Source organism: Triticum urartu, chromosome 6A (assembly GCF_056163025.1).
Source record: "Triticum urartu cultivar PI428250 chromosome 6A, HENAU_Tu73, whole genome shotgun sequence".
In the NCBI taxonomy this organism is placed as follows: domain Eukaryota; kingdom Viridiplantae; phylum Streptophyta; class Magnoliopsida; order Poales; family Poaceae; genus Triticum; species Triticum urartu.
In genome coordinates, this window is record NC_141878.1 from 589,627,911 (window position 1) to 589,641,111 (window position 13,201).

A 13,201-nucleotide genomic window follows, 5' to 3' on the forward strand; every position below is an offset into this window, starting at 1 on the left:
TAGTCACCCATCTCAAGCGGGGTGTCCTTCTTGGGCAGCAAGGTGATATAAGCCCTGTTGATGTCCTCCAAAGAAACAGTGTTTGCATGAAAATCAGCAAAGAACCTGAGAAACAAGCAATATTGGACTTTGAATGATACACTTAGTAGTGTATTCTTGAGGGATATTTTGAGACGGCAAGAGAAGGGGGACATATGCCCCCTCTCCTCAATTTACGTGAGTCTGACTCAATTAAGGCATCCAAAAAGCAATGAACAAAGGAAATCCAAAAGAGGCGGACCACCGGCAAAAACCTAGAATTGCCATTTATCAGTTTAAACTAAGGATAGATGCAAATTTACCTGACGAGCTTCTACTAATACATACTTTTTTATTTTTTATAGCATTTGGCAAAGATGTACCTTTATTCCATACAAATTTAAATTTTAACAATAGAAAGTATTTTAGCATTGCAAAATGAATCTTTCATGTATTTTAAATAGAAATTCATATGGTCATGTGAATTTATGAATTATTTGAAACAATATTCATATACTTAGAAAATCTATACTTTTTTAGAAAATGTACATGAATGTCAAAATAAATGTACATATACCATATAGTTTGTTAAGTAACTTAAAAATACAGCATGAACATAAAAAAGGATAGAACAAATAAAATTAAAATAAAATGCACGAAAAATGTGACAGAAAAAACAGAAAAATAGTTTTAAGAACAAAAAATGAAATATGTGCTACAAAGTGGCCGGGCCATGTACGAGCGGGTCGCCTGCCTCTATTTTTGCTTAGAGCGGAGAATAGGATTCACTGAACCTCCGCCATTCCCTAAAAAAGGATGGCTTTTCCAACAGTTTAATTTCCAGAATAAGTTTTTATTTGTCACCAGTTACAAACCAAGGGTACTCTACAATCTTAGGTCCAACGACCAAGCAACACTATTTTTGCAAAGTTGTCCCATAAACAAGGTTCCAGATTTAATAAGGATTAAATTCAGAAAGAATTTGATAAGCAACATGGTGAGCAGCAACGGCCAAACAGCCTCTGGAGCCGAAATGATGGTGGAGGCGCCACAAGCACAATTTCCAAGGCACCTGTTTCATCATATATATTCCATCTCACTTGTCTTCTTTTCTCCAAGCTTTTTCTGCTTGGAACAATTAGTGTTGTTTTTATTATCATCTTCTCCAATTGCAAGCCATGTTGGAAAGGCCTCTTCCCTCTTCTTTTGGTCCAAGACTGAACCAAAAGCAGCTGCACACTCACAGAGAAAGCAGCTCTAATTTCATTTCCCATCAGTTGTTTGTGGCTTGGGATTAGTGCTAAAGCTGTCTGTGATTAGTGGGGCCTAATCACCCTCAAGTGCCATAATAAGCCTGCCTTTTGTGCTCACCCTTGTTTGACCAAATGACTAGCTTCTTGACCAGCTGAGTCCAAACATATTCTACTTATACATTCCCTATTGCTTGATGCTAGTAGCCAGCAGCAGTGCTTACAAAACACAAAGTGACAAAAGCAAACAAAACTAATGAAATTTGGCTTCAACTTTAAGAGACAGTCCCATCACATTCTTCATTTTTTGTGTTCCTCGTCCATTGACTAATACAAACTGTGTAAAGGGAAGAAGAGAACACACCAGAAGCTCTTCTGAACCTCTCTTCTTCAGGCTTTGCAAAAACTGATGTTGCTGTGAGTTACTAATTGGAGTTAACCCCTTCACCTTTCAGACACTGACAAGGACAAAAAACTTGAGCTAGTGCTAATTAGGGCCACCTAATCACCAATGGCTAAGCATCCTAGGCCACCTAACCATGTGCATGTGAAGATCATCATCTACCGACCCACATTAATCACGCGTTAAATCTACGGCTTTGCGCCGATCGATGATGGGGGCGGATCGCAAAAGTCACTGCCCTATGCAGATTGTTAACTCGGCTATGCTTGAGCTTGCTTCCATTGTAGGTGTCCAAGCAGGTTAGCAGACTCCAGATTTTGTAGCAACCTCCGCCCCTGAATCAAGTAAAAAATGAGCTCATGTGCAGCTTCTTGCTTGCTTGATTGCGTACAGCAGCTTTTGATGACCTGAAACAGTAGTTTGCTGCTGCCCATTGGCTATACATTTTTGGCTCTTAGTTGGCATTTCTTTTAGTTAGCATTTAGCTTCTGACCTGAACTTGTACTAGTTTAATTAGCCCTACTGTAATGGATTCAGTGAACATGTGTAGACGAAATAATTTGCAGAGTCCCAAGATGATAGCTAGCCCTCCAAAACCCTACAGCAGTAGCACTGTTCTTATCTGCTGACTAGTTAAACCAAAGAACCACTGTGTCAGCAGTAGTATTTGGCATATATACCCTTCTATCTCAATTATTGTCAGTAGAATGTCCAACCATTCAATTTGAATTGTACTAACTATACACATTTCTTTAGTATCCTATAGCTCAATTGGAGTGCTAGAGTTCTTAATTTTTATCTGGGATGTGGCACCAAAATTGTACTGGTGCTAATAGGAGTAAGTTATTTAATTACTTTAGCGGTTAACTTGGTCAATCATCTGCTGCAGTCAACTCTACCAGGAAATTAATCAACCATTGGGATCAGTGATTTCGCCGTGTCTCTGTTTGTGTGCATGAGTGACTAAGGTCAACATTTGTGTAGGACATCACATACTCCGGTGAATGGAACCAAAAGTAAACGCGTTGATGAGCGGCTGGGCAGTTCATACATGTCCTTGATCAGGGGGACAGTCTTTGTGCTTGGCATGAAAAACTAGGATTATCAGCAGCAGCCTATGAGTTTATACTAGTGTGCGTACAAGCCTAGCTATGAATGTATACAAGTGATTTTAGGGTCTCTAGAGAGGGGGAAACTTGATGGCAACTCAAAGTTGTGTGCTATAGTAACTTCATTGGACTATCGGTATGCACGAGTACCAAACTTTGGCGTAAATTATTTCCAACAGAAATCAAATCCAAACAGTTTTCAAATTTGCGCTGAAAAGAGATCTGCGTAAAACTGACAGTTTCAGACAGTTGAGATACAACAGAGCAACAGTGCAGAAAATGTAACTTGTATTCATTTTTCGAACTCTTCCTTGAACTTTTGGGATGCACTATCAAACTTCTAAACTATTTCCAACACAAATAAACATGCAAAGGGCAGCTTTAAACAGTAGAGTTTTGGTTCATCCTATAAGAGCCTGCAGCTGCAGGATTTGCACATTTGACTATATCATTTATACTGAACTTTGTTTCATGCATCTTGCGGTAACCTAATCGCCTAATTTGTTCTGCATGACTGGGTTCACTAGGCCATCAGAAGGATTACATACACTTCCACATACATATCTTTTTCAGTGATGTCACTATCAAGACTTGCAAAAAAATAAAATCCGATAAGGGCTGATCGATCTTGCAACATATAAGCTGCTTATATAGAAGTTGTAATCATCATTCATCAACTGAGCCACTCATGCAGGGCTTGCGCCTCCTCTAATATATAGATATATAATATGTAGTACAATAGTAACTTGTAGGATCAGAATTAACACTGATAAAAAGTTCAGTACAGGTTAATCAATTCCCTCTCCTGCGTTCTTCTAGCTCGATCTGGTGCCGCCGACACGATTCCATCAGCTAGCAGCACTCTGATCGGTCGATGAGGTTGATGGAAGCATGTGAAATGCATGGTTTGATCTTGATCATGATATTCTTCTTCTACAGGGAGTAGTTGGAGCTTCGCATCATGGCCTGGGCCAGGTACTGGAGGTCCCCGGCACCGCCGCCGCCGCCCTCCACCTTGCCGCCGCAATGCTGCTGCAGCATGGACACGTCCCCACCCATGAGCTCGGGCAGAAGCGGTCCGCCGGTGGCGAAGCTGCCGCTATTGACCTCCTGCTGCCGGAGCAGGGAGGCGATGCTGCTGCTGCTGCTGTCCGGCCACTGGTGGCTGACCGCGATCTGCGCCCTGGCCTGCATCAGCTGCGCCTGCAGGATCGCCACCTGCAATAAGCAAGAAATCAAATCATCAGCTTGCGTCCATGACGGGAAGTGGCCAGCTGATTGATTGATCGACCGAAGGAGTGATCGGCAAGGAAGAAGATGGAAGAAGAAGAATGAGACGAGCGCCGGACGGACCTGCTGCTGGAGCGCGAAGATCTGTGCGACGCAGCCGTAGACGGGGTCGCGGAGGCGAGACTGGGCCTCGTAGGTGATGGTGACGACGGCCTCGCAGCGGTCGGCCAGGGGCAGGTGCGCGAGCAGCTTGGCGGCGTTGCTGGCGCCGAAGACCTTGTGGATGGCGGCGAAGCGCGCCGCGCCCTGCTCGGAGCTGAAGTAGGGCGCGAAGACGCACTCGGCCACGCAGCGCCGCCGCAGGAACTTGCACGCCCCGCACGGCGACCCCGCCACCCCCGCAACACCACCAGCACCACCACCAGCCGCAGCCATCGATTGTTCCTAACTTCCCTAGCGCCGACGGGGTTTCTCGATCGAGGACGACGTGCCTTGCTAGCTAGCTACTTCGTTCGCCGGCCGGTACCGGTGCAGGTTGAGGTTGGACTGGTATTTATAGAGGGGAGCTGGGGAGCGTGCGGGGAATGGGACGGTGGCGAAGGAGGAAGAAGATTAGGAGAAGGTGGTGGAGAGACAAGTAGGGCAGCGTTTGTCCGGTTTGAGGGGAGCAAACGTGTAAATGCTGCGTTGAATTCAAGGGCACGGCCGGCTTCTTTTACCCTAATTTATACTAATTTACAACCAATTAACCACTAAAAAAATGAAATGTGCATGGCGCTGCTCAACTGGACGGGCATGTGGGTCGACGATGGAGTGCAAGCGCAAATGCGCAATGCGTGCGTGCGTGCATGGGAAATGAAAATGCTTCTCATCCTATCTTTGTTTGTTTGTCACGCACATTCCGGTACAGGTCGCAGAGAGAGGGTTGCAGGAGAGGCTGAAACGTACGTACAAAGGGATCGATCAACCAGCCACTGGCCGTGGCCGGTCAACATCGCATCTGAAAAATGAATTGAGAAAAAACTAGTGAGTGTCTGCGCACGTACGTGCGTGCACTGGCTGGGCATAGACAGATGGATAAAGAAAGCATTTCCCGCCGAATGGCCGCGCTTTAGTTTGCACGGTCGACGACCGCCACCTGAATCCATGCCCCGTGGATTTATCCCGACGTGCATACAAATACTGCTACGTACAATAGTGACACCGCTCCTCCCACTGTCCACAACATATTTTTTTCTTCCAATCAGTGTATAGCACTTGCAGTAAGAAATAGTAGCAGCGAGACTGATTTTTTTTTAGAAATGGAGGATGACCCCGGCCTCTGCATCTGGGAGATGCATACGGCCACTCTACTAATTATTCACGAGGACCTTACAAAGTATTACAACAAAATGCTTGAATCCGTCATCTTGGTAACATATGCCACTACTCTTATTCATATGATGAAGGGGTGCTACCTGGGCCAAATACCCAGTCTACTCACCTAAGCCTATCATCAAAAGCCAGAAGCCCCAGCCGAGCCACATACCGGGTCTGGGGCATAAACTGGTCTAACGCACTCACATGTGTCGTCGCCGCCATCTTTCACAGGTCCGTCTTCAGAGCAGATATTGAGGCTTCTACCTTGTCGGGCCACGCCGCCATTGATGCCACCTTGACGCCAGACAACTACCTCCACCTGCACGAGTCCATCACCGCGCATCGGACGCCGAGTCTCCACTGCACCACGCCGCCGAGATCCGCCGTCATCAATGTGAAGGATGAAGTACCGCTCCACCCAAAAAGGCGCCCGCTGGTCCCTCGAACCCGTGCCGAGGTGGAGATGCTTCTTTTTTAACTGTGCCGAAGTGCTTTTACTAATGTAGTATAAATGAAATATCGAGGGCGAGACAGTGAAAAATAGCACCGCCTATGCAGGCCATGCCATTTGTAAAAGCATTGGAGTCGACGACCCCTATGCTTATCTGCTACGGTTTCAGTCTCAAGATTTTCAGGTCGACCGGCCGTCTCGTTTTCTGCCCTCTATCTGGTCGCCTCTCGTCTCCTCCTCTTGGTCAGCTTCCCTGAGACCAAGACGCTGACGATTTCAGAATAACAAGCATTTATCCATCACCACCACACACCAGCAGCAACCCAGAACGCAAACCCCAGTCGCATTCACACGTGCACACCAGCGTTGCACGCACGCACGCACGGGCACCCAAGAAATCTGTGGACAGTGCTGCGATTCAGATGATATCACAAGAATGGGCGCACACACACGAATGCGACTATGAAAACTATAACCCACACGCCCGCCGTTCGCATCATCTTCGTCACGCACATCACTGTGGAAAATCAGCGCTCGACAGTTTTTCATGAACCGGAGGACACCGTCGTTCAGGCTACATGTACCAGGGGAGCAGCGGAATCGTCGTCGTTTTCCGTCATCCCGATTGGTGTAACGCCCGCGGTCATCAGACGTGCAGGGGCGGCCGGGTGTGCCGACTTGCTTTAGCCGAGCCACTGCGTGGCGCGGCGGTCGCCCGCGCCGCCGACGGCGCGCCGGATGCTGATCTTCTCGTGGGAGTACTTCTCCTGGAGCCGCTCGAAGGCGTTCACGTCCAGCTTCCCGCTCGCCGACTTGCCGTGCTTGCGCCGGATCTGCTGCTCCTTGATCGAGTTCCACAGCTTCTCCACCGCCTCCCGCTGCCGGGCCGTGAACCGCCCCACGCTGTCGTATGCATGCCGCCCCAGAATGTCGATGGTCGTCTGCGTCCTGATAAGACCAAGCGACAGCGAACTGAATTTTAGAAGAGCAGACAAAATGTGTGGCATGCATATATACATGACGGCGCTCACACGTCTGTCAGAGGACTCACCAGGGTATCCTGTAGCGCCGAGCAGCCATCTCGAGACACTTCAGGAGGGCTTCGCGCCGTGACCTCAGAAGTCTTCTGGACTCCTCCTCGTCCGCCTGTCTGTTCAGGGCCTCAGACTTCTTTGGCTTGTGCTCAAGGAGATCATCTAGACCGAAAGGATCAGAGGATTCTTCTCCCAAGTTGGACGCTGCAGCGTGCGTGTTGCTATCAGCTGCCTTATTCTCTGTGGTGCCAGATTGGCCTTCAGCAAGTGCTGCAAGTGCTGTTGCTTCATCGTTATCATCGTCCACATTTGCCACTGGCAGGGCTGAGATGGCATCTTTGATCTTCCCTACAGCCTTTGAGAACTGCAGAATAAAGCACATGATCACATTACTATAAATCAAGCAAGCCAGTATTGAACAATGCATTCTGGTAATGACGTTTCTCAAGGGACATGAAGGTAGACAGCTACAGCAGCAGTAGCATGCAGGTAGGTACAAATTTTGATACTCCCTCTCTGATCCATATTACTTGTCGCTGCTTTATTACAATTTTATACAGTTGTGCTAAAGCAGCAACAAGTGACCGAAGGGAGTACTTGAGTTGAGAAAATAAGCAACATCAGCGTTTCACCACAGTACACTTACCACAAAACTGTCGTCAGTACAGAGATCATTAGCTACCACCGCATGAAGCATCCATACATCAAACTGATTTTTCTGCTGTTGGTTAAAACACTGCACATCAACCAGAAAGTTGTAAGTACATGAGGCAATGGGTTAACAGAACTGCACACAAAGGAAGAAAACTATGACTTTGCCAGCTATTTGTTCTAACAACAGTAGAAACTTCACCTCTGTTACACCCTCAGCAGCATTAAACAGTGCCTGGTAATCTGCACGTACAGAAGGTTCATTACAGGCTCCCGGTGAAGACATTGCAGCCTCTAGTACAGCAAAGAAGTGACTGATTGTCTCTGGCTTGACACTTCCAGCCTCAATAAGCTGTAGAGCTAGCTTTGATGCCTTGCTGAATTTTGAAGGATTTCCTATGTGTGAAGTTATCTTCTGCATAGCTTCAATGATTTGCATCTCTGATGCATCAACAGTAGTTCTGAAGCGAAGGCGCTTCTCAGGAACTGCAAGCAATACATTGGTCTTAGAACATGACTGGGTGGCAATAAAAGAACTACGTTATTGCTACAAGAGTTCAAAGATCAAATAACTTAAGAGAAAGGTTAAGCATAAATTATCAGGAAAACATGTGGAGAACAGCTGGATGAATCAGAACCTTCAGACAAATGGAGATAATAAAAAGTAGTCACACAGGACCCATATTCTTGCGATAGGCATAGAGCAAGACATTCAGTGCTAGCACTGCTGGCATAACTGTGATGTTAAGAGCAGATTACAAGAAAGCAGAGTCACTTATGGATTATGGTTTCACCTTTTGAGTTAAGAGTAATGGTAACACAAGTTGGCAAGGTCACTGGTCAGAAATCTCATCAGATTCCACTAATACATTTAACACCAAATAACATAGTAAAAACGAACATTTAGTAGATAGGTCTAGCAAACAATGGGCAGAAAAATCAAGTGAACAACATAACTACTTGGCACATGGCATTAATTTGACTAGTATGATGCAATATAGTCCCCATTGACTTACTTCAAGATGGTAGCAAGTTCTCGAGGCAAGCCAAAAAATGCTGAATCAAGCTTAAAAGACATTCAGTTTTGGACCTCTACAACTCATCTAAAACCAGGTTTAGATTCAGAACTTCATTGCGACTGAATAATGAAGCATCCTCTATATGCCAGCGCGTGTTGCATTTCGCGTTTGACTCCACTGTCAAAATAGGCTGTTCTAGCTGGTGGACTGGAGTCACTGATCCCTAGGGTTATTATCATGGCAAAACAAGCTACAACCACCTAAGTTTGCCATGATCCCTATCTGTTCCTAGTCTAGCTCGGCAACAGGTTCTAGCAATTTGCTCAAGTAAATTGTTCTAGCCAGTACAGTACAGTTACTAATCTGAAGCCATCCGATCCAAATGCACTTTTTTCTCGCAACAGGAAACCCTAATCCCGACCTAGAAATCCCCTCATGTTCACCAAATCCACATCTCGATCTCAACACGAAGTTGTTTGATAACGCCATGACACTCTAACCGCGCTCCGGCCGACCGCACACAGCGTCCAACTCCTAGGTAACACTGCCACACAAGGACAAACCGGTCGGCGCTAAAATCTACAGCAACGCCGGTGGCTTAATCTGAAATCTGACTGCGCCTAGCAGGACATCCAACTCCCGAGCAGCGGCAGCAGCAGCAGCAAGCAATTGGAAAGGGGAGGGATCGGCGGGGGTAGAGCGCTCACCGCGGCCCTCGGGGGCGACATCGGGGGCCGCGACGCTGGCGGCGGCCGCGGCGGGTGAGGGGGAGGAGGTGGCGGCCGAGGAGGGGGAGGGCTTGTCGCGCTTGAGGGCGCTCTTCAGCGCGGACCGCCTCGGCGCAGGATCCTCCGGCGGAGGAGGAGACGGCGCGGGGGAGGCCGCGGGGTCTTCGCCGGCGGGCGCCGCTGGCGGAGGCAGGCCTTCGAAGAGGTCGTCGGACGCCATGGATTTTTTTTCCTCTGTTCGAGGGTTTTCTTTCCTCTCTCGGAGGTGCTCGGTCGGTTCGATTCTTCTGCTTTGTTTGGGCTGTGAAACTAACAGTAAACAACACCGTTTTGGGCCGGATTTGATCCCACAGGCCTTTGAAATATTCACAAAAATACATGTCTTTCTCACACACACACACGCAAAAATGTCTTAAGGTGTATGGGGCATCTTCAGCTGCCATAAAGCGAGACACAAAACAAATCAAAGAAGATTAAATTGTCTCATAAAATCAAGGTCGCAATTATTTACATAATACTCTGCTTTAATGTATAAATAGGATACACATATTGAAAAAATATAGTGTGGATTTTTGGTGTCGGGGGGTGGGGGCGGAGGCAAGCGACTTTGTAATGAAAAAAGTAAAAATATTGAATAAATAGGATACACACAAGAATGGCGTTTTGGAGGCCGAGCTCCATGGAGGCCTTTATTTTTGGAAATTTCAAATTCAAACTTTTATGTATCAAAAACTTCTGAAAAAAAATATGCGTGTATGTAAGGATGTAACCCACATGTGTGTAAATTTTTATGATGAAATGCGACCTGTATAAAAAAGACAAATTCATGGCCTGGGAGGATGAATAGTATCATGTGTTAACTAGCCCCAGCTTTGTCTTTTTTGCACATCCCTCATTTCAACGTGTTTTGCCCTGGAAATTTACACGCATGTGTTTTATGCCTTCATGTATATCTGTACTTTTAGAATTTTTTTGAAATGTAAAAATATGAATTTTGATGAGATTTGAATTTTGAATATGGAGGCCTCCATTGAGCTCGGTCACCAAAGGCAATTCCCGGGATACACAGATGCTTACATGGGCCAGCGTATATGATATACTCCTATGCACATTAAGCTATATTACATAATCAAGTATGTGATTCAGGATGCACGTATTGAAAGGAGGACAACATTGGACGTGATATATGTACTCTAATGTAGACATATTGAGTAAACATAGTGATGAGTGCCGGGGTGGGGGGGGGGGGGGGGGGGGACGAGACTTGCCTGCTCCCCTCCCGTGTGCCCATCCGTGCTCCCGCATACGTGGCTTGATTTGATTGGAACAAAATAAGGCCCGGCCCCACCCCCTTAAAATCAGAGGGGGAGATGATTAGATTAGAAAGAAAACAGAAAAAAAAAAAAGACAGCCGTTGGATGAGGTGGGAGTACGGATGGGAGCACGGGAAGGGAGCAGGCAAGCCGGATCCGGGAGGGGGGGGGGGGGCAAGTGCCCTCCTAATGTACAAATATTGGATAAATAGGATACACATGTGCTTGCATGCGCCAATGCCGTCTGGGATCACGTTCGAGAATTGGTTGACAACCAACGAGTCCATCTCAAGGTTAGTCATTGTGGTGATAATGTCGATTATGCCCGAAAACTTCTGGTTACCGTTAATCTGGTTGGAGAAATAGTTGTAGGACATATTAAAAATATGGAGGCCTTTTGTTGATCCCATGAACTCTGCTATGCTCCCGACGAGGTTGCAACCGGCAAGAACAAGTTTTACAGCTCCTACGCCGATGAAGCGAAGTCGACGGGCAGCGTCCAGCCTCCGGATGATGTGTTCATTATATTGTTCCAGAGGGAGATGTGTACAGCTATACCTGGCCATACCTCGGTCTGTGCCGGGCCTAGCCAAGCCCGACGCAAAAAACCCAGGCCCGGCCATCGGGCCTGTTTTCTGGGCCCGAGCCCGGCCCGAACAGGTAAAAGCCCGTCGGGCTCCGGGCCGGCCCGGCCTGACCTTTAGAAAAGTGCAAAAACGACGGGCCTGGGCCCGTCCCGGCCCGGCCATCGGGCTCAAAATCTAGGCCCGAGCCTGGCCCGGGAGTAGCGTCGGGTCGGGCCGGGCCGGGCTTCCCATGGCTAGGTATATGTACATCATTTTGCAGGCATCTGAAGAAGTCTTGCGCAGTTGAGTTGAAGGAGTTTTCATCGGGGTTGATGTGCTGGAGGATGGACATGTCATGGAAGGAAGGGGTGGCCACACACATCTTTTACTTTTGTTTATATTCTGAAACATACTAAATACTTATATTATGCAAAATTAATTTAGCTAATTTCCAAAGAGTTTAGTGCACATTTAAAAAATGTTTCATGTAGTGTAAAAAAACTGTTCGCTTAACTTTCATAAATTAATTGTACATTTTAAAAAATGTACGTGACTTCAAAAAATGCTCATGTGTTTCAAAAAAAAGTATGTAACATTTTTGAAAAAAATATACAATGTAAAAGTGTGCGTTTAATTCCACACACAAAATTCACACCATTCAGAAAATGTAAATTACGATAAAAATATATTCATGCGTTCGAAATATATGTTTGTGACATTGCAAAAATATTTATAAAATTTAAAAAATGATTGCATAGTTTTACACAAATGCTTTGTGTCATTCACATAAATGTTTCAAAGTGTGTTTGAATTTTTGTAAACATGTGTTTGAAAAATGTTTAACATATATAAAAAGGGGTTTAGACACACACCTACACAAAAAAAATACAATGTGTATATAAAATGGGCATCAAAACATATCTTTTAAAAAATTGTATTTGAGAAATGTTAAACATCTACAAGAAACTGTTTTGGTCATATACAAAAAAATACAGTGTGTAAGAAAAAAATGGGTCATCAATACTTATAATTGAAAAAAATATTAATCATGAATTTCAAACATGTTAAACATGTATAAAAATATTGTTCCTAGTGAATACAAAAAATGTTAAATGTGGATGAAGAAATTAAGCATGTATTTTTATAAAAACTGAGGAAAACCAGAGAAAAAAAGGACAAATAAATAAAAGTGAAAAAATAAAAAAAGGAAAAACCAAAGAGAACCATACGAAAACCGGACAAACAATAAAAATTTGACAAAGAAACCACATAAAAAGTACAGTATTGACCCGGCCTGGTAGCGCGGCACCTAGAGGTGAAACCGAGTTAAGTGTGGGAACGGGCGAGAAATAGCTCCCATGTTTTTTATCATCAAAAAGATTGTTCAGAAATTAACGTTAAGCTCTCTCAGCCAAGGCGAGCACGCACGAGGCCCACGTCTAGGCTTAAACACATCCGCAACCCGCTACGCTAATTCGGTCGACCGATCTATTGATCCCGAGAGCTATATCTTGCCTTGTGCGAGTCGGATGTAGCTCTGGCCTTTAGCGCCCCCGCTATGGGCATGCCCGGTTGCTTTGTCGTTCTATTGTACGGAGTAGACTGTAGTGCCCTCACTGGGTCACTGAAGGTTGTCTTTCTTCTTGTTGTCTACTATTTGACTGGTCAACTATTCCATTGGTTTTCATTGGATTTTTTTCCTTCTTTTCCATGTTTTATTTATGGTTTTAATCGGTTCTCTTTAGTTTTGTCCAGTTTGCTCTTTTTAACCTTTTCTATTTTTAATACACGCTTACTTTTTCAGTGCATGTTGTACATTTTCCATACTCATGAAACATTTTTTTATACAAGCTGGGCATTTTTCCAATTCGTTATGAACAATTCTCAAATATATGTTTCATACATTTTTTGAATATATGTATACACTATTCTGAATATATATATATATATATATATATATATATATATAAACTTTTTTATACACGTTGAATTTTTCAATGGTACAAAAAATATTTCTTAAAATTACTAGAACATTTCATTATATTGTATAAACACTACTTACAATACTTG

The 13,201-nt window shown here is 45.0% G+C and overlaps 2 protein-coding genes across 2 annotated transcripts; both read right to left on the reverse strand.

The window, feature by feature from the left end:
- Positions 1-3,406: 3,406 nt before the first annotated feature.
- On the reverse strand, positions 3,407-4,577 carry LOC147966751 (LOB domain-containing protein 16-like). The gene is made up of 2 exons (XM_087527377.1): positions 4,134-4,577; positions 3,407-3,998 (listed from the first exon to the last, which is right to left on the reverse strand). The coding sequence occupies exons 1-2, from the start codon at positions 4,443-4,445 to the stop codon at positions 3,714-3,716; spliced, it is 597 nt and encodes a 198-aa protein (XP_087383503.1). The 5' UTR covers positions 4,446-4,577; the 3' UTR covers positions 3,407-3,713.
- Positions 4,578-6,146: 1,569 nt separating this feature from the next.
- Positions 6,147-9,531, reverse strand: LOC147966752 (nucleolar/coiled-body phosphoprotein). The gene is made up of 5 exons (XM_087529086.1): positions 9,232-9,531; positions 7,708-7,991; positions 7,501-7,590; positions 6,872-7,218; positions 6,147-6,768 (listed from the first exon to the last, which is right to left on the reverse strand). The coding sequence occupies exons 1-5, from the start codon at positions 9,470-9,472 to the stop codon at positions 6,504-6,506; spliced, it is 1,227 nt and encodes a 408-aa protein (XP_087385212.1). The 5' UTR covers positions 9,473-9,531; the 3' UTR covers positions 6,147-6,503.
- Between the last annotated feature and the right edge of the window lie 3,670 nt (positions 9,532-13,201).

Excerpts from the sequence above, each read along its gene's own strand:
- LOC147966752 (XM_087529086.1), bottom strand. The coding sequence starts at position 9,472 with ATGGCGTCCGACGACCTCTTCGAAGGCCTGCCTCCGCCAGCGGCGCCC. Across the intron at positions 7,219-7,500 it reads GTACTGACGACAGTTTTGTG|TTCTCAAAGGCTGTAGGGAA; the intron begins GTAAGTGTACTG and ends TTTATTCTGCAG. Across the intron at positions 6,769-6,871 it reads CGGCGCTACAGGATACCCTG|GACGCAGACGACCATCGACA; the intron begins GTGAGTCCTCTG and ends TGGTCTTATCAG.
- LOC147966751 (XM_087527377.1), bottom strand. The coding sequence starts at position 4,445 with ATGGCTGCGGCTGGTGGTGGTGCTGGTGGTGTTGCGGGGGTGGCGGGG. Across the intron at positions 3,999-4,133 it reads TCTTCGCGCTCCAGCAGCAG|GTGGCGATCCTGCAGGCGCA; the intron begins GTCCGTCCGGCG and ends TGCTTATTGCAG.